The sequence below is a fragment of the Schistocerca americana genome, chromosome 6 (assembly GCF_021461395.2).
Source record: "Schistocerca americana isolate TAMUIC-IGC-003095 chromosome 6, iqSchAmer2.1, whole genome shotgun sequence".
In the NCBI taxonomy this organism is placed as follows: Eukaryota; Metazoa; Arthropoda; class Insecta; order Orthoptera; family Acrididae; genus Schistocerca; species Schistocerca americana.
Window position 1 is genome coordinate 204,768,980 of NC_060124.1, and position 19,048 is coordinate 204,788,027.

The 19,048-nt window shown below is 39.0% G+C and overlaps 1 protein-coding gene across 5 annotated transcripts in view; it reads right to left on the reverse strand.

The window, feature by feature from the left end:
• Positions 1 to 1,380: 1,380 nt before the first annotated feature.
• The window catches only part of LOC124619684 (fibroblast growth factor receptor substrate 2), a 48,309-nt gene continuing 30,641 nt past the window's right edge, over positions 1,381 to 19,048 (reverse strand). For all 5 annotated transcript variants that reach the window (XM_047146229.1, XM_047146234.1, XM_047146232.1 and 2 more), the window contains 2 exons: positions 9,140 to 9,213; positions 1,381 to 3,390 (listed from right to left, as the gene is read on the reverse strand). In XM_047146229.1, the coding sequence (XP_047002185.1) occupies positions 1,834 to 3,390; positions 9,140 to 9,196 (1,614 nt within the window). In that variant the 5' untranslated portion in view covers positions 9,197 to 9,213 and the 3' untranslated portion in view covers positions 1,381 to 1,833. The remainder of the gene's footprint in view (positions 3,391 to 9,139; positions 9,214 to 19,048) is intronic.

Sequence of the window (19,048 nt, forward strand, 5' to 3'; positions counted from 1 at the left end):
ACCCTCAGCTGGTAAAGTCATGGTTACAGTCTTCTGGGACGCTGAAGGGGTTATTCTGTTCGATGTCCTTCCCCATGGTCAAACGATCAACTCTGAAGTGTATTGTGCTACTCTTCAGAAATTGAAGAAACGACTTCAGCGTGTTCGTAGGCACAAAAATCTGAACGAACTTCTCCTTCTTCATGACAACGCAAGACCTCACACAAGTCTTCGCACCCGAGAGGAGCTCAAAAAACTTCAGTGGACTGTTCTTCCTCATGCACCCTACAGCCCCAATCTCGCACCGTCGGATTTCCATATGTTTGGCCCAATGAAGGACGCAATCTGTGGGAGGCACTACGCGGATGATGAAGTTATTGATGCAGTATGACGTTGGCTCCGACATCGACCGGTGGAATGGTACCGTGCAGGCATACAGGCCCTCATTTCAAGGTGGCGTAAGGCCGTAGCATTGAATGGAGATTATGTTGAAAAATAGTGTTGTGTAGCTAAAAGATTGGGGAATAACCTGGTGTATTTCAATGCTGAATAAAACAACCCCTGTTTCAGAAAAAAAATGTGTTGCATTACTTATTGAACTGCCCTCGTATTACATAGTCATTTTGCTGTGGATGATCTTCCACGTATGTAGTTATGTTCAGTACCGCTTCCTTGGACAAATATTGTTCTTCACTACATTTCACTGGAGATGGGATTTGTGGTTCTCTATCCAACAAGTATGATGAACTGCATGGGTCCTCATGTACACTGTCTGCACAGTCGAGTGTAAATGACACTACACATTCCATTGACTCATCTTGCAGAAACGCTAACACTTCATCTAACACTTCTTCATCAATCTGTGACACTCCTTGGATTCCTTTCTTATGAAATGTCAACTTTGCCAACTGTTACTGTAGATCATTGCCATTGCTCTGTTTTGTATCAACACCACTAACAATGTTGTGAGTTACTTGTTGACTAAGCAGTTTAACTACCTCTGTAGCGTAATACTGTGCTCACCATTGGATACCTCCAGGCCTGCCCCTGTTACCATTTAGCAGCAAATACTGTGGTTGCATGGTAGACAATACGTGGGGTGTCGAACATCGTAAACATCATTGGCCTTTTGCGACCTCGCACTCAAGGGTTTCCTTGTTAGATATGTTCTGTGACTCATAATATTATTATACTGCAAGTTGTGGTTCAGATTGTGTGAATATGTACAGGAATAATACCAGACCAAGCAGCTGTTCTTTATACTTGCAAGTACCCGGTATAAAACTAGGCACCTTGCAGAATCATGGATAATACAATTCATAGACACAAATTTTTAACTGACACCAACAATGACCCAAATTCCAATATATGAGGGATGCAGGTTGTGAAACAGTTATGGTGTTAGTTTAATATACACATTTATTTTGTATAACACACAACATGTAATATATAATCAGGCACACAATATCTCTCAAATTTACATGTAACTATATGTATATGTATGTGTGTATATCTGTATATATAGCACTGCAGTTAAAAATCACCCCAAAGTGGGGCTAGACATTGCATTATTATCTCTTTGGCATTATTTACACTTTGGGCTATCATGCAAAAAATATATATGTATATATATGTTATATTTCTTATTGTACAATGTAAACAATTCGATGTATGAACTTCATGTTGGACACATTCCAATAGGCTCATTCAATAATATGCTTCAAAATCCTCATTAAGTCTAAAAATATCTTTGGTACAGTCAATCTTTGGACTAATTATACACCCGCGAAAAAAGGAATAATTTCCTAATTTCTTCTCAAAATATCATCGATGGAAAAAGAAAATACATTTCTTTTACTCTGTGGGGCTATTTATTGCAGGAGCTGATACTAAATCGCTAATAGTTGAATTGTGCCTTGTTTTACGAGAACTTTCACTGTCATTGTCTATGCTAGGATTTACAGAATGTGAAAGTGCAACAGTTTTATTGAAATCTATTGTGGCATAGCCTTCCGAGCCACGGTGAGGAGATTCTGTTGATACTGATCCTGTTGCAGGACTAGTAGAACTAGATGGAGATGTTTGCTGCTGCTGTAAAGCACTGCTTGCAGAAGAATCTTTACTCTGATCCAGGTCAAGGACAATATAGTTAACTTGTCGATACTGGCCCAGTGTTGGTGTTATCGAGTGAGATTGATGGTTCTGAGCTGAAGATGCTTTATCAACTGCTGGAATTTGGGTAAGTGGCTGAACTGGCATTTTTGGTAAAAGGGACAAAGGAACTTCAATACTGCCAGGTTCAAGGTTTGCATAACAATGTCTAGGTTCATCCACATCCATTTCACTTTGTTGCATAGATACAATACAATTAGGGAACGTAGCTTTATTCCACGAGCTGCCATTATTTGCTTCTGTAGCTTTGAGAATGTCAGTGCCAGGAATAACATTCATATACAGGTGTCCTTGTTGAGCCTCTGACAAATCAAGCTGTGCGTAATTTGTGTCTTCTGTTACACTACCTGCCAATAATGAAGGTACATTACTAACATCAATATTTACATAGGATCCTGATGAATTACTCTGAGGGTGTTTTACAGCATCAGAATGGGTTGTGGTGACCGTTGTGCTAATCTCACATGAGGAAATTGTGCTGGGAAGAAGGTGGGGCATCCTAGGGTCACACTCTACAGCTGGTGACAGTTTAACTGGAGTTGTTCCATTTATATGAAACAGAGGACGAGCTGCTAATTTCTTATTACTTTCTAGAACTGAAGGAATGGCAAAGTTATCTGCTGCAGAAGAAAATAACTCTTCATTAACATATGTTGCACTTGCAGAATTGCTTACTGGTGTCGGTGGAAGTGGATGAGGAATAGGTATAGGAACAGGGGGAGGAGAAGGAGATGCTGTGCCCTGTGGGCTTATGGGACCATTACTACTGCTTCCGACACTGCTCAATCTTGTAGACACTCCACTATTTTGTGACACAAATCTTATACTTGTCGGCTGTCCTGTGCGACTTCCCCTTCGCACTGGAGCAGGATCGAGGTAGTTTCCGTCTGATGATGGTACATTGATACGTGTCGGAAAAATTGGGCCTGGGTTAGAGGCAACAGGAAACTCTCTGGATACAGTATCTTCACTGGCATTGTTGCGCATGAGGATTTTAGCCTGCAGGAGATTGAAGAGTTGTTCTGCTCGCTGACAACGAAATGCGTAAATTCCGGCACCGGTGGGACAACGACGGCCCGATTCAAAGCTGAAGAGTTCTGCGTCGAAGCCGTAACGGCGCAGGCTACGAAGAGGCCATTTTATTGGTTCCTTCTTCCGCTGATAAAATATGAGGTGACTCTCTGTAATTTCCAACTGACCTGAGCTTAATCTGTTACCAGCTTCATCCACATTTATCACCTGTGAAGTAACACATAAAAACATTCAAATTGATAGGTAAACCTTATCAGAGATTATTTATCAGTGAAAACTAGTTGAAACTGATGATGACATGCAACAAATTGAAAGCAGTGCCACATGATAATAAGATAAATGGACACTTTGAAATGTAATTGATTGATTACATTTCTTCACCAGTAAAATAATACACAAATTTAAATAATTCCATGGTGCTATATTATAAAGTGCATTACACATTAATATTTTGTGCCATGATTGGCCAAAGTTTTAGAACACAGCTGCCTGTGGCCAACACCACATAGCAATTATATGACGAGATCCCCCCCCCCCCCCCCCCCCCAAAGAACAAACCAGACTAATTTTTGGTGGACAGAGTTTCTGTAGTACCGCAATTTGCTGCTAGGTGCACGTAGAGCAAACATTCCAGGGTCAGTAAGCACAGCACCACTGCTGAAGGAGGTCAGGATTAGGTTCGGCAGAGTTTATACTGACAACTGTTTTGTTTGATTGTCGTGTTTGCAACGGCTGATTTCCAGGAACAGTGTGTGGCAGTAAAGTTCTGCTTTCTGCTAGGGAAAAAAGGAACAGAAACCATTGAAATGTTAAAATGGCATATAGGATGATGCTATAGGGAAAACTCAAGCGTTTTAGGTGTTTTCCCATTTAAAAAATGGTGAAATGTCAACTGATGACAAACTTCATTCTAGTCGTCCTTCCACGGACCAAACAAATGAAAATGTTGAGAATTGGGGCCGTTGGGAGTGACTTGGAGTTCAGTGCAGTGAATTGTGACAGAAGATTTGAGAAGGAAAAGGGTGGCTGCTGAATTCATGCCAAAACTGTACCATTGCTGTGCTTTAAAAAAAAAGAGTCCCTAAATGGTCCAAACTTTTTTTTTCAAAAATTATCACCGGTGACAAAAACTGAAGCTATGCTTACAACCCTCAATCAAAGTGACAATCAAGCCAGTGGGAGACTTCAAGTTCCCCTCACCCCAAGAAAGCCTGGCAGGTGAAATCAAACATTAAAACAATGCTGATTTGTTTTTTCAATGTGAGAATTCCATTCAGAGTTTGTTCCTGACGGTCAGACAATGTACCATTCTTTCTACTTGGGAGTTTTGAATAGATTGTGCAACAGTCTGTGGTGGACGCAGCCTTGATTCGGGGCAGTTGATTGACAAAAATGGCATGATCCTGTTCCTTACCCCCCCCCCCCCCCCCCCCCCATACTCACCGACCATGACCCGTGCAATTTTTTTTATTTCCTAGAATGAAAAGAAACATGAAAGGGAATGTTTTGCTGGTGTTTGCTGAGGTGAAGAAAAAACAGACGGAGGCACTGTCAAGAATAACATGAGATGAATTTAAACAATGTTTTGCAAATTGAATAAAATATTACAAAAGTGTTTTAGCATAAGTGGAGAGTACTTTGAAGGGAACTGAAAGTTTGTGCTTAAAATGTGAATAAATAAGTTTAAAAAAAGTTTGGTTGCTTCTGGGTACCTCCTCATAGAATGCTTTAGGATGGTCCTAGAACAAAATACCCACGGATGTTTGACTGCTAATGAAACAAATAATAATTATTTTGTAAACAGTTCCAAAACAGGTATAGTAGCACTCAATAGCTAAATATTCAGCTGAGAGTATTGCTGAAATACAACTGCTTTGTGAAGAACAGAATGATAAACAAGATAACATATTTGTTTACAGGGAAAGATGCCACATTAAATGGATACTATATATATTGCTTTACTGGTAAAGGAGGACATTGTGTAGAATGTAGAAATGCTGCTCAACTGACAGCACTTTCCGAATGTTAACACACTCAACATGAGACAGAGCAAAAAGAAGTGGAAGCCATTGGGAGATTGGGGTGGGGGGAGTGGGGGGGGGGGGGGGGGGGGGGGGAGAGAGCAAATAAACAGGAAAATGTGGTGAGTGGCCAGCCAAATCAGAGTGTTTGTGATGTATACTTCATGACTGGGATCAGTGCTGGTGGATTAAAATTCATCAAGCGGAGAGAGTACAGCAAAAATTAATAAAGATTAGAGTTTAATGCCCCACTGACACTGACAACTAGATAATTAAAAGCAGGATACATGCTTGGATGGGAAAAAATAGCTGTGTCCTTTCCAAAGGAACTACCCCAGAATTTGCCTAATTGATTTAGGAAAACAATAGAAGACTAAAACTGGTTTAGAGAAATCACAGAGTACTTATAAATGGTGGAAAAATTGAAATTTTTTATGACTTTATTAAATTCTATAGTCTTTCCTGATCACATTTATATACACATTGTAGGGTATCAAATGAAAAATGACCTATATATACCAAATTTTAAAGTTACGATCACGTATGCCGTCACGTCCCCTTTATTTCTGTTACAGAAACCAGTATAATTTCAAAGAGAACTGTGAACCTTCTGTTTGCAGCGATTATATGTATGATACATTGTATATGTTGGTTAACAGTGCAGGTTTCTAGTGTCTGTAAATGATTATCTTTGCTAGTAGTTACTTTTGTTTCACTGAAGCAGTTTGTTCACATGTTACTGAATGTTTGTTGCCCACGTGCTACATATATTTGTGGAAGTACATATCCTTTAGTATGCAATAAATATGAACTATGCCACGCATCAAGAAATTCAATAAAAGGAAATTCCCTGGTAACCAGTTCACAAACAAAGCAAGCCACACTGCTGAAAGTAACCTATGTATCAGTTCTTCAGGGAAAAAAATCCCACATGGCATGCCTCCTGGTGATTCAAATTTTGGTGTTAACAATGACACTGTTTGTAGTGGATTTGTTCCTGTTAATGCGGGCATCTTATCTTCTTTGATAAAGGAAGTGGCAAAATGTAAACAATGTGATGGTGTAGGCCATCTGAAAATAATTGAACAGCAAAGTAGCAGGAAGGGTTTAGCATCAAAATTAGTTGTTCTGTGTAGATCCTGCAATAAATCTACCTCGAAAATGACTTTGAACATTGTATGCAATTCATATGATGTGAATTTGAAGTTAGTGTACGCAATGCGGGCAATAGGAAAAGGAAAAAAAAGGCTGCTCAAACGTTCTATGGTTTGATGGACCTTCCTCCTCCTCCCAGTAGGTTCAGCAAGTACATAAAAATACTTTTAGGTGCCTTGACGGTTGTTCTAAGGCATCTATGAAATGTGCAGTAGAAGAAACTGTACATATTATTGGAACCAGGAACATTGCTGTTGCACCTGATGGGACATGGCAACATTGAGGACATCGTTCCCTGAATGGTGTTGTACGTGCTACTTCTCTGGAGGATGGGAAAGTTGCTGATGTTGAGTTGGTTGGTTGGTTGGATGTTTGGGCAAGGAGACCAGACTGCGTGGTCATCGGTCTCATCGGTTTAGGGAAGGATGTGGAAGGAAGTCGGCCGTGCCCTTTCAGAGGAACCATCCCGGCATTTGCCTGGAGTGATTTAGGGAAATCACGGAAAAACTAAATCAGGATGGCCGGACGCGGGATTAAACCGTCGTCCTCCCGAAAGCGAGTCCAGTGTCTAACCACTGCGCCACCTCGCTCGGTGATGTTGAGTGCTTATCCAAGTAGTGCCATACTTGCCATGGTAACACTGAAGGACATCTTGAACATCAGTGTTCTACAAATTATGATGGTTACAGTGGGGGTATGGAGTATGATGGAGCTCTACAAATATTTCAGATGTCGGTGCCTGTTTATAACATTAGATATACGAAGTACGTAGGTGATGGGGACTCTAAAGCTTTAAATAAAATTAATCAGTTCAATGTTTATAGTGATACCATGGTCACAAAACTGGAGTGTTGTGGACATGTGCAAAAGAGGATGGGTGCTAGATTGAGGAAGCTAAGAAGAGAAATGAATGGAAAGTTGCTATCTGAGGGAAAATCTCTGTCTGGCCGCAGACTGACAGAAACTGAAATAGAGCTTCTTCAGAGTTATTATGGACTGGCCATTAGACGAGCTACACCTCTGAATGATGTTACAGCAATGAGAAAAAAAGCTGTATGGGCCACCTACTTTCATAAGTTGTCCACAGATGACCACCCTGTTCATGGACTTTTGCCTAAAGGAGCAGATTCTTGGTGGGGTTACCAAAAATCAAAAGAAAGTGGTCAAATGCACTATCATAAGCATTCTCTTCCTGAGCCTGTTATGAATGAAATAACACCAATTTTTAGAGACCTGAGTGACCCTGTTTTGCTTAGTAAATGTTTTCATGGGGACACTCAGAATACAAATGAAAGTTTCAACAACTGCATATGGGAAAGATTACCCAAGAATGCTTTTGTAGGACTAAATACATTACAAGTTGGTTTTAGATGCAGCAATATGTTTCAGTGATGGAGTGATAGGAAGGTTGGAAGTCCTGAGAAATTTAGGCATAAAATGTGGTTCTAATATGGAAGATCAATTGTATGCGTGTGACAGACAGTGGGTGCATGAAGCTGAAAGACTCGCTCTTCATGTTCCCAAAGAACCAAGAAGTGCTAAAAGGAATGCCAAGAGGAAGCTTGAAGGCGAAGAAATGCTGTAAGATGAAGACTATGCTTCAGGAATGTTCTGAGGCACAGTTTAATTGGAGTCATACCTTCATTCGCAGTTTCCCGCAAGCTGTGATTTTCAGAATTCAGGTACAAATATTTCCTAAAGTCTATAAAGCATTACTCTAATTTTTTTCTGTAACTTGCAATAGTCCATACTTATGTAGTAGACCTAAGCTTTATTGCAGAAACAACAAAATTATAGAAAAAATAACATTTTTATTGGAAAAAAAATTATAAAAATTAAAATGTAAGAAGTGATATTTTTTATCCTTGTAATATACACAATATGTGGAATTAAATAGGTTTAGTACCTCAGCCATCATGTCATGCAAGTCGTAAAAATTGGGTCTCCTTCAAATGTATAACATTGGATTAAATGGTACCTCAATTTGAGGAAGCATTTTGGAAAAAAATTGCATCAGTTCCTTTGTAATTTTTTAATAACCCTAAGCAGGTTCAAACAAGAAAAGTATAAACAAAATGAAAATTTGTATGAATAAAGATAGTTTAAAAAGCTAGCTGTACCAAAAAATATGAAAGCACAGCTGAGAGGTCGCCAAACAAATAAGATTTTTTTCACATCACTGTGAAATTTATGTATCACACCTTTCCTGGTCCATTCTGTGTTGTCATTTATGTTTACTGGCATAAGTGAAGCTTCTACATAACATAAATAAGCAAAACTGAGTAATTGCTAAAAGAATGTATAACACTTTTACTAAGCTGAATGAAGGTATTGAGGAAAAAGGAAATTAATATAGGGGTGAAACTGCTTTCAAAATGTTATACGCTGCTAGTTTTTGTTAACAAGGAAATACGAAAAAAAAAAAAAATACAGTAATATGATGTATGTGGCAGTTATATATTAGTATCAATGTAAGAGGAGCATATTTTCTGATTAAGCATTACTATACAACAGACAAACATTTTTTGCGTGCAGCACAGACAAAAAAGACTAAATGGTAAGGGCTTGGATTAAACCAGTTGGAGAACATGCCAAAGTAATAGGAAACTGAAGTTTTAAAAGTTTCATTTGTATCCAAGTGGGGATAGCAGAGATGTCATAGAGGCTTGGTACAATTTTTTTGTGCTTATTAATTGTAAAACTAGTGACATTTCTTACTGGGAAGGAATGGGTCTGGTTTTCATGTCATTGCATCACTATAACACGAAGTCATCATTTACCTGAAAAACATTGGGGTGAAGGTCATTGATGTCAGTTTTGCTGGAAATACACCCCATGTTATGCACTGCAGTCTCTGAAAAAGATAGACAAAGGTGAAATTACCAATTGATTATTTACAAATCCTAAAACATTTTAAGGATCTAGAGGGCAATCAAAACTACCACTACCTGTAGACTACAGATGACTTAAAAGATAAACAAGATTATCCTTTAAAATATTACCATCTCTCCTTGTATTTTGCTCGTCTTTACAAACACACAAATTTGTAATCATTTTATGCTAGATCAAGAAATGTCACTGACACCTCATCAATGAAAAGTGCAAATATTAACTTTATTGTAAAGGGTGATTATAATGGAATTTCCAGTTTCAAAATGATACAAAGAAAGAACCACTGTTCAGAATGACAACAAATTTGAATGGAATATTATTGAAGAAGGCAGAAACATTATGAGGGGGTGAAAATAATAATAATAATAATAATAATAATAATGCACTATGTGGTGCTGTAGGGGCAGAATATGCAAAATGGGAGGTGCACGGTCTTTCCTCAGTTTGCATCTGAGATTCTCAGCATGATTGTCTCAATGCAGTATTGCACGGTGCTGGTAAAGCACTTCACAAGAACAGTGACTGGGTGCCAGTAGCTGTGTAGAAGTTCTGAACACTCAGGGGTTGGTCCAGTGTTTGCCCAGGGTCTGGAGAAAAAGATTATAAAATTTCAAAAGGAAGTCTGTTTTGAAGTGCAGTGTGGTAGATGGAGGACAACAACTGATCTGGTGTCAGCATTGCAGTAGGGGTCAAATGGTGGTGCGCAAACATGCAGCGCAAGGGGAATTTCCTGAACTTGGGATATGCTTGTGAGCATGGTGCATAAAATTCTACGAAACATTCTGCATTGGAATTCACGAAAAATTTACTCATTTTTAGGTGCTGCTTCATGCTGACCTGGAGTAATGCTAACAGCTGTTCTAGAATTTCTTGCTCATATGGAAGTCGACAATTAATGGCCATGCGAGATCATGAGGGCAGATGAAGCCCGTTTCTATCTGCAAGGAGATATCAATACACAGAACAGCAGAACACTGGCAACAGAAAATCTGCTCGCATATCAACTGTTACCACTTCATTCTGCAAAGGCAATTGTACAGCACGGGTTGATGGCATCGTTTATCGTAGGGACATACTTTTTTGAGGAGATGAGTCCTGCGGGTTCTGTTGCCTGTACCATCACTAGTAAATGCGCTGAGAGCCTTCCGTGTCATTCCAGCCCTTCAGCAGCATGCATGTGTGGGTAGGATCATTTTTGTGCAAGATGGCACTCCTTGACACATTGCATAGCTAGTAAAGCAGCTGCTGCAGAGGTATTTTGGAACTGCTAGAATAATTAGCCATCATTTCCCTTTGCTGTGGCCATCCAGATCACCTGATCTTAATCACTATGACTTCTGGCAGTGGGTTTATCGGAAAGACGCTGTGTTCTGTTCTCTGATTACAAATACAGCTGAACTGAAGGCACACACTGAGCAACACATTCTGAACATTATCCCCAATATATTTCTATCTGTTGTGGAACATTCCGTTTCTCAGTTTCAACTTGTAGCTGAAAACGATCAACAGAGTATTGAATTTGTGTTGCACCAGTCTCATGACAATTTAAAGTCAATTTCATTGTTCCTTTTTATGTGGTTTTTGGCCTCAGAACAATCAAAAACTGATTTTTTCCATCCGATGTGGTATGACCTAACGAGCTGTACCAAACTTGTGTGGTCAACCACACTGCATAGTACGATTGGTTTAATATGCAACTCACACCATAGCCATCATATTGTGATTCATCTGTCATTTGTAGTGGAATTTATTTACGTTATGATGTTTACACACCATGCAGTGGGAAAGATTTTTATTAAATTCTTTTTGGTTCCATAACATTTTCCACTTATTCAATAATATCCTGTTCAAATTTGATATCATTCCGAGCAGCAGTTCTTTCTTTCTTTTTTCATGCAGCATTTTCAAACTGCAAATTTAATTATATATGTACAGACTTAAATGTGTCTCAACCAGTCAGAAGATACTTAGGAAACTGGTTCTAAATGTGTAATTCTGTAAACCAAAAACAAAACTTAGAAATCCTCCTCTCTTTGTTCAGAGAAACTGGTTCTGTCTAATAAATTGTACTTCTAACTGGAACTGCTTTTCATCACTTAAAACTTGTGAAAAAGATGAAGCTGTCATCAACTATAAGGCTGGGTTGAATACCACAAAGAGCTTTACTAGGCACGGTCCTGGTATGCTGTTGGCCTTCTCCAATCTTTGAACTGATTTACCTGACCAGGACATACAGTTGAACTGGGATTGTGAACCATAGTGCACTATTACATTTTTCTTATTAATAAACATTGCCATCTTTGAATTAAGTGAAAAGTGATAGATAAAAATCCAAGGAATGACCAGGTAATCAAACCCAAGATCTTTGGATTTGGTCTGGCACTTTACCACCAAGCTTTCACTGTAAAATTGCAAATAGGCAGAATAGCTGGCCAGAACTTATATCTAGGGGGTGACATTTATTACTACCGGTAGATACATTTAAAAATGAAAATGTTGTTCACAGCTTTCCGAACTTTTACTTCCTTCCTTCGGAGGGAAAATGGGGTGGGTTGGGGAAGGTTGGAAAGGAGGGGCAGTTCACTCAGGTCCCACATTGAGAGTTGACACACCTGTTGTGTGAACAAGATGAAACAAAGAGGGGTCTCAATGTTACAGTCAGTTCCAAAAGCTAGGAGCAGTTTTTCATTTTTGTACTGTCTTCCGGCAGTACTGAAATGTTGTCTTCTGGAGTTAAGCATTGGCTGACTATTCTGTCTTCTCATAATTTTACAGTTTTCTTGAATTCTCCTTTTGATACAGAAAACTTAGAACCAACACATTGTAAATACACAGATATAATTTTTCTGCTCATATCATGTAAACTTGATTCTGGTTGACATATTGAGCCTGAATGTGAGAAATTTTGATCACTAATATAAATTCTATTATTAAAGGTGCCACAATTTTGAAAGGATTGATTATACTATAAATAATCATCATGCTCGCAGCCTTGGTGAACCAGATCTATAACTGCAGCAGGCAGAAATGGTCCTTTTACTAGGCCTTTCATGAAATGAACTTTTAGGCCGCATAAGTTGCATACAAGTTAGTTAATCATCACAGCTATGGCTAAGAGCCTCATTAGTCTGGAGGCAGCAATGAAAATTGTTTCCTTAGGTAACAATATGAAACTAGTGACTTCTAGCTATCTTTTTTATCAACACAAGCATTTCTTTGTTGGTCACCATTATTAGGAAGTTGTTATAAGTCAGGAAAAAGTACAGGGAATAAATGACTTTCTCATAAACATGAGACAAGTGGGTGGAATGTTATGCCAGCCTCACAGAATACAGCTATTTCCTAAACTGAAACAGTCTTGAAGTAAGTCACCACCTTGATCAAACAAATGCTAATCATCCAGGGAGAAATCACTGAAAAAATAATAAATAACCTCAAATAGTTGCACCCCTTCTCCAGAAGAGTTTGGTTACCACAGGTGGAGGAGTAAAGGTTTGGGAAAAAACACCCCGTCAATGTTCAGCTCATTAGAGAAGGAGTAAAATCTTGGATTGGACACAGATGAGAAAAGAAATCAGCAATGCTATTACTTAAGAAACTACCCTAGCATCCACCTCAGATGAATTTGATAAATCACTGAAAAATGAAGTCAGTGTGGCCAGACAGGGAGTTTTAATCTCACTTCTCCAAAATACGAGTACAAATCCAACATAAGAGGTGGAATGATAGTTGCTAGACTCATGCTGGAGGTTGTTATAACCTTCCTGATCACTGCAACTGAGACTCAAGACAACCTCCATAATTTCATTGTCATCACAAAATATCAGACTCTACTGGAGCGAGACAGTAATCTATTGAACCCAGCATCTCATTATCAATGGAGAGAAGTCTTCCGAAGGAAGAGTGATCTCAGGTGTGCCGCAGGGGAGTGTTGTAGGACCACTGCTATTCACAATATACATAAATGACCTTGTGGATAACATCAGAAGTTCACTGAGGCTTTTTGCGGGTGATGCTGTAGTATATCGAGAGGTTGTAACAATGGAAAACTGTACGGAAATGCAGGAGGATCTGCAACAAACTGACGCATGGTGCAGGGAATGGCAATTGACTCTCAATGTAGACAAGTGTAATGTGCTGCGAATACATAGAAAGAAAGATCCTTTATCATTTAGCTACAATATAGCAGGTCAGCAACTGGACGCAGGTAACTCCATGAATTATCTGGGAGTAGGTATTAGGAGTGATTTAAAATGGAATGATCATATAAAGTTGATCATTGGTAAAGTGGATGCCAGAATGAGATTCATTGGAAGAATCCTAAGGAAATGCAATCCGAAAACAAAGGAAGTAGGTTACAGTACACTTCTTCGCCCACTGCTTGAATATTGCTCACCAGTGTGGGATCCGTACCGGATAGGGTCGATAGGAGAGATAGAGAAGATCCAACGGAGAGCAGTGCGCTTCGTTACAGGATCATTTAGTAATCGCGAAAGCGTTACCGAGATGATAGATAAACTCCAGTGGAAGACTCTGCAGGAGAGACGCTCAGTAGCTCGGTATGGGCTTTTGTTGAAGTTTCAAGAACATACCTTCACCGAGGAGTCAAGCAGTATATTGCTCCCTCCTACGTATATCTCGCGAAGAGATCATGAGGATAAAATCAGAGAGATTAGAGCCCACACAGAGGCATACCACCAATCTTTCTTTCCACGAACAATACGAGACTGGAATAGAAGGGAGAACTGATAGAGGTACTCAAAGTACCCTCCGCCACACACCGTCAGGTGGCTTGTGGAGTACAGATGTAGATGTAGATGTAGGTATGTTTGCTAATGCCTGGATCACGTATGGTCGTCAGTGTGTCAGGGCCATTAAAGGGTCTTTTCTGACTATCTCATATTTTTGCTTACTAATTCCCACATAAGCAGCAGACCATCTGAGGCAGTCCACATAAAACAGGAATTCCACATTATATTACACTTCTAAGATGTTTGCTAAAGTAGGAACATAAAAATCCTATATAACTTGAGAGCAAAGGAGCCTCCTTTTGCATCAAAACGCATCTCCTGTGGATGTCAGATAAATGTGCAAGTCTAGCACTCACTCACTGTGAGAGAAAATACTCTTGTCCCACGTTGCAAAGGACTCTCTTGGTGACATCTATCTGAGAATCATAGGCATTTCAGTTGAGAGCATGGCTTGCACATATATATATCTCTCTCTCTCTCTCTCTCTCTCTCTCTCTCTCTCTCTCTCTGTGTGTGTGTGTGTGTGTGTGTGTGTGTGTGTGTGTGTGTGTGTGTGTGTGTGTACATTCCTAATACAGACACTCTGCCTGCTGACTTACAGGCATCACAACTGTTTGTAATAGAGCAACGTGGATTATCCTACTATTTGTTCTTATGCCACTCCTGACATCAATACAAGTTTTTTCCTTATTTGATCTTATTTTGTTAATAGTATATACACAACAGTCACTCAAAATATCTAATTTCTTATCTAAACAGTGCTTCTTAAAACTTTATTACTCACTGTGTGAGTTCTCAATTACTGATAATAATGTTATTTCTAATGAAATATTCATGATTTACTATACATGCTAACCAGTCATCATGACATTTTTTATCAGCTAATAGTTGTTAATTTCTAAACTGGTATTGTTCATTTGAAAGCCCTCATTTTCTCCTTTTCAATGAAAGTTTTACTTTTCCTAAAGCTTCATTTTAAAGATTATTCATACTAAAAATTTCTTGTTCTAGAATGCTCCAATCTTAAATTGTGATTATATCCAAAACTCAGTAACATAGTTTTGCAGCACTGATTTTTCTAAATCCAAAAATGTCTCCTTTCATTAAATTAACATGTTAGTTTGTTAATTACTCAATTCTGAAAATTATGCTTCTTACGGTTTTAACAGAACTTCAGGAATCCACGTTTTGTAAATATTGCTCTCCCACAAAATAGCAACTACCCTTTGACAATGCACTAATTACACTGATATTACTTAAAAAACTTATGTCACTGTCTGTTGTGTCTTTGTCTCTTTTAAATTTCCAGTTTTTTATTTTATTATTTAACGTGTAATAAATGTGTATTTTACCATTTTGTGGTTCCTGTATTGAGCACGTCTATAAATAGGTGTGGCACACAAAAACGCCAATCAGTCGGTGTTTAACTAGCAAAATGTACAAATAGATGTGACAATATCATTACATAAGATCAGTCAGTATTCAAAATGTCAACATCTACATGATTCTCATGTCAACCTGCATCAGTGCCAAAATGATAAAATGTGAAACCACTAGATCAATCAGAGTAATGTAGAGTATTAAACTCACCTGCGACCAGTGAACTTTATGAATGTTTGTTAATTAGGGTATCTTACTGATCTGTATTTAATATTGAGACTCCAGCATATTTCGAAGCTGATCAACAAAAAGAGAACCTTGTGGACAAAGAACATGAAGTGATCAAAAATCATTGTTACAGTGTTGTGTGCTTTATTTGGTAAATAGCATGACGACAACTCAAGACAACAGGTTGTGAGATTACTGAAGGTGAAGAACCAGGTCAGTAAACTTACATTCTGGGAACTTACATATTGTTTCAACAAAATTGTTTTTAAGAAGGAACCCTGTGCCTTTCAAACCTTTCAAATAGACATTTCTAAACATACAAATGTGGTTCCCTTCAGGACTGAAGCTTAATTTCCTCCATTCTGTTGAAGTACCGGAGCCCTCTGCTACGTGGCCTCTATTTTATACAACATTTCTCTCATTGGGAGACCAGCTGTGTGGGGGAGACCTGGAGAGATTTTCAAATTATGTTATGTTGTCAAAATATATGCTCCATAAGCCACTGATACTGCATGATGAGCAAACTTTCTCTACTATCATTGGTTATGCTCTTTACTTGCTTGATCTATGTGTGTGGAGTGAATGCCCACAGGCCTTTGTATGTGCTCTAATCATCTTGTATGATTCTCAAGTTGAATGTATGATGGAGTAAGCTGTTTCATGATGCATTTTAAATACTGATTCATTAAATTTACTGAGTACTGTTTTCCAAGCTAAGTCTCATCTCTCTTCAAGTATGTTGCAAGTGCACACCAATATCACTTTCTCAAACCTAGTGCCTTACAGCACATCTCTGACTGCAACTGACTTCTTCCTTGTTGTTTATTTGAAGAGGATCACAAATTTTTTGGAACAAATATTATGCAATTTCTTTACCTTTCTTTTCTCATCTTCTCTGTGGTCTACATGACAGTAAAAATACAAGTGTTACTAACTCTTGGAAAAGCGCGTGCCCATCTAGATAAAATTTGCCTTTCATTACTGTTTCCAGTTTAAACGTAGAGGCAGTACTAAGCAGTACCCTGTGATAGGTACAATTATCTTCTGAAGCAAGAAGCTCTTGTCTTTACAAAATATATCACCGGTCTTTATGCAAAATATGAACAAAATTTTAAGGGCTATACTAAGATAAAATATGTTTTCCATTTCTTTTCCTTCTTTATTTATTTTTTTAATGAAGTCACACCCTCTGCTTCACACAAGTTGAGAACCAGAGCTCCACACCTGGTGACAATCAGAGCTCCATACGCAGTGACCATCGGACCGTGCCTTGTCATAATAGATGAAACCTAGTTTGTCTGTATCTTTCCCCTCGCATACCTCTATGGTGTATGGTGTGTGTGTGTGTGTGTGTGTGTGTGTGTGTGTGTGTGTGTGTGTGTGCGTGTGCGCGCGCGCGCATGTACTGACTGGGACAAGATTTTCACTTTAAGACAGATGAAGCAAATTTTAATATTTTCATTGCAATTTATTCACTCTCAACCAGGATTACAGGTTGCCCGTAACTCATTCTTACAAACTACTACACAACATTTCAAGTTGATGAATCAATTCTTTTACAGCCAAAGTCTCGTAATTTTCTATCGACTGTTCAGTGACACTGTTCTCCAACTCTTTTTTTGACAGTGAGGAGTAATACTGATCATTTAGTGGCACACCCGCCCTACTTGACACAAACAGCATTTCCAGACACTGAAATTATGTAAGGAGCACCTGGGTTCAAACCACTGTCTACTCATTTTGATTCAGGTTTTCCAGAGTTTCTAAAATCTTTGAGGCAAAAGCCAGGCCGTTCCTCCAATGAGAACGGAGTCAACTTTCATCTCCAACTTTCTACAGCTGAGCTTGTGCTCTATCTCTAAGGCCCGCAGTGTCAGAGGCATTTTTAAGCTTCAATTTATCTCCGTTTTTGTCACACAGTGCAGTCACACATTGTAGTGACACTCAATTCTCCACTATGAATCTGTTTTTAGTTGCAGTGCAGTTTATTATGATAATTGCCTGTCTGCAGACATCCAAGGATGTTGTAAATAGTCTTCACGGGTTTGCCACCGGATCATGTTGTGCAAATTCCACAATATTTCCTTGGAGCAACTGTGCAACATCTTCTGGTGGTTCAACCTTGTTGGTCGCTAGGTTGCTCCGAGAAATATTGTGCAATTTGCAAAACGTGATCCAGCGGCAAACCCGTGAAGACTATTTAGAACATATCTGCTGGGAAAGCTTGAAGAGTCACATATAAGGATGTTACTTTTAGTATTCTTAACCAATACACATTTATTTACTATTACAACTCTTGGAATGTAGCTTTTTTGCAGTATGATTTATGGCTAGCAAATTACCTTTTGCAAAGAGACCTTTCATTAGATTATGAATCAATATCTGAAACACTGGAAAAGATGAAAACTGAGCCAGGTAAGTTGCTGGATAATATTTGCACAAATTTACAAGAGTTTCAGAACTATAAAGTACATTTTTCCCCCCATGAACCATAGACCTTGCCGTTGGTGGGGAGGCTTGCGTGCCTCAGCGATACAGATTGCCGTACCGTAGGTGCAACCACAATGGAGGGGTATCTGTTGAGAGGCCAGACAAACATATGGTTCCTGAAAAGGGGCAGCAGCCTTTTCAGTAGTTGCAGGGGCAACAGTCTGGATGATTGACTGATATGGCCTTGTAACACTAACCAAAACGGCCTTGCTGTGCTGGTACTGTGAACGGCTGAAAGCAAGGGGAAACTACAGCCGTAATTTTTCCCGAGGGCATGCAGCTTTACTGTATGATTAAACGATGATGGCGTCCTCTTGGGTAAAATATTCCGGAGGTAAAATAGTCCCCCATTCGGATCTCCGCGTGGGGACTACTCAGGAGGACGTTGTCATCAGGAGAAAGAAAACTGTCATTCTACGGATCGGAGCGTGGAATGTCAGATCCCTTAATCGGGCAGGTAGATTAGAAATTTAAAAAGGGAAATGGATAGGTTAAAGTTAGATATAGTGGGAATTAGTGAAGTTTGGTGGCAGGAGGAACAAGACTTTTGATCAGGCGAATACAGGGTTATAAATACAAAATCAAATAGGGGTAATGCAGGAGTAGGTTTAATAATGAATAAAAAAAATAGGAGTTCGGGTAAGCTACTACAAACAACATAGTGAACGCATTATTGTGGCCAAGATATACACGAAGCCCATGCCTACCACAGTAGTACAAGTCTATATGCCAAATAGCTCTGAAGATGACGAAGATATTGAAGAAATGTATGATGAGATAAAAGAAATTATTCAGGTAGTGAAGGGAGAAGAAAATTTAATAGTCATGGGTGACTGGAATTCGATAGTAGGAAAAGGGAGAGAAGGAAACATAGTAGGTGAATATGGATTGGGGGGAAGAAATGAAAGAGGAAGCCGCCTGGTAGAATTTTGCACAGAACATAACTTA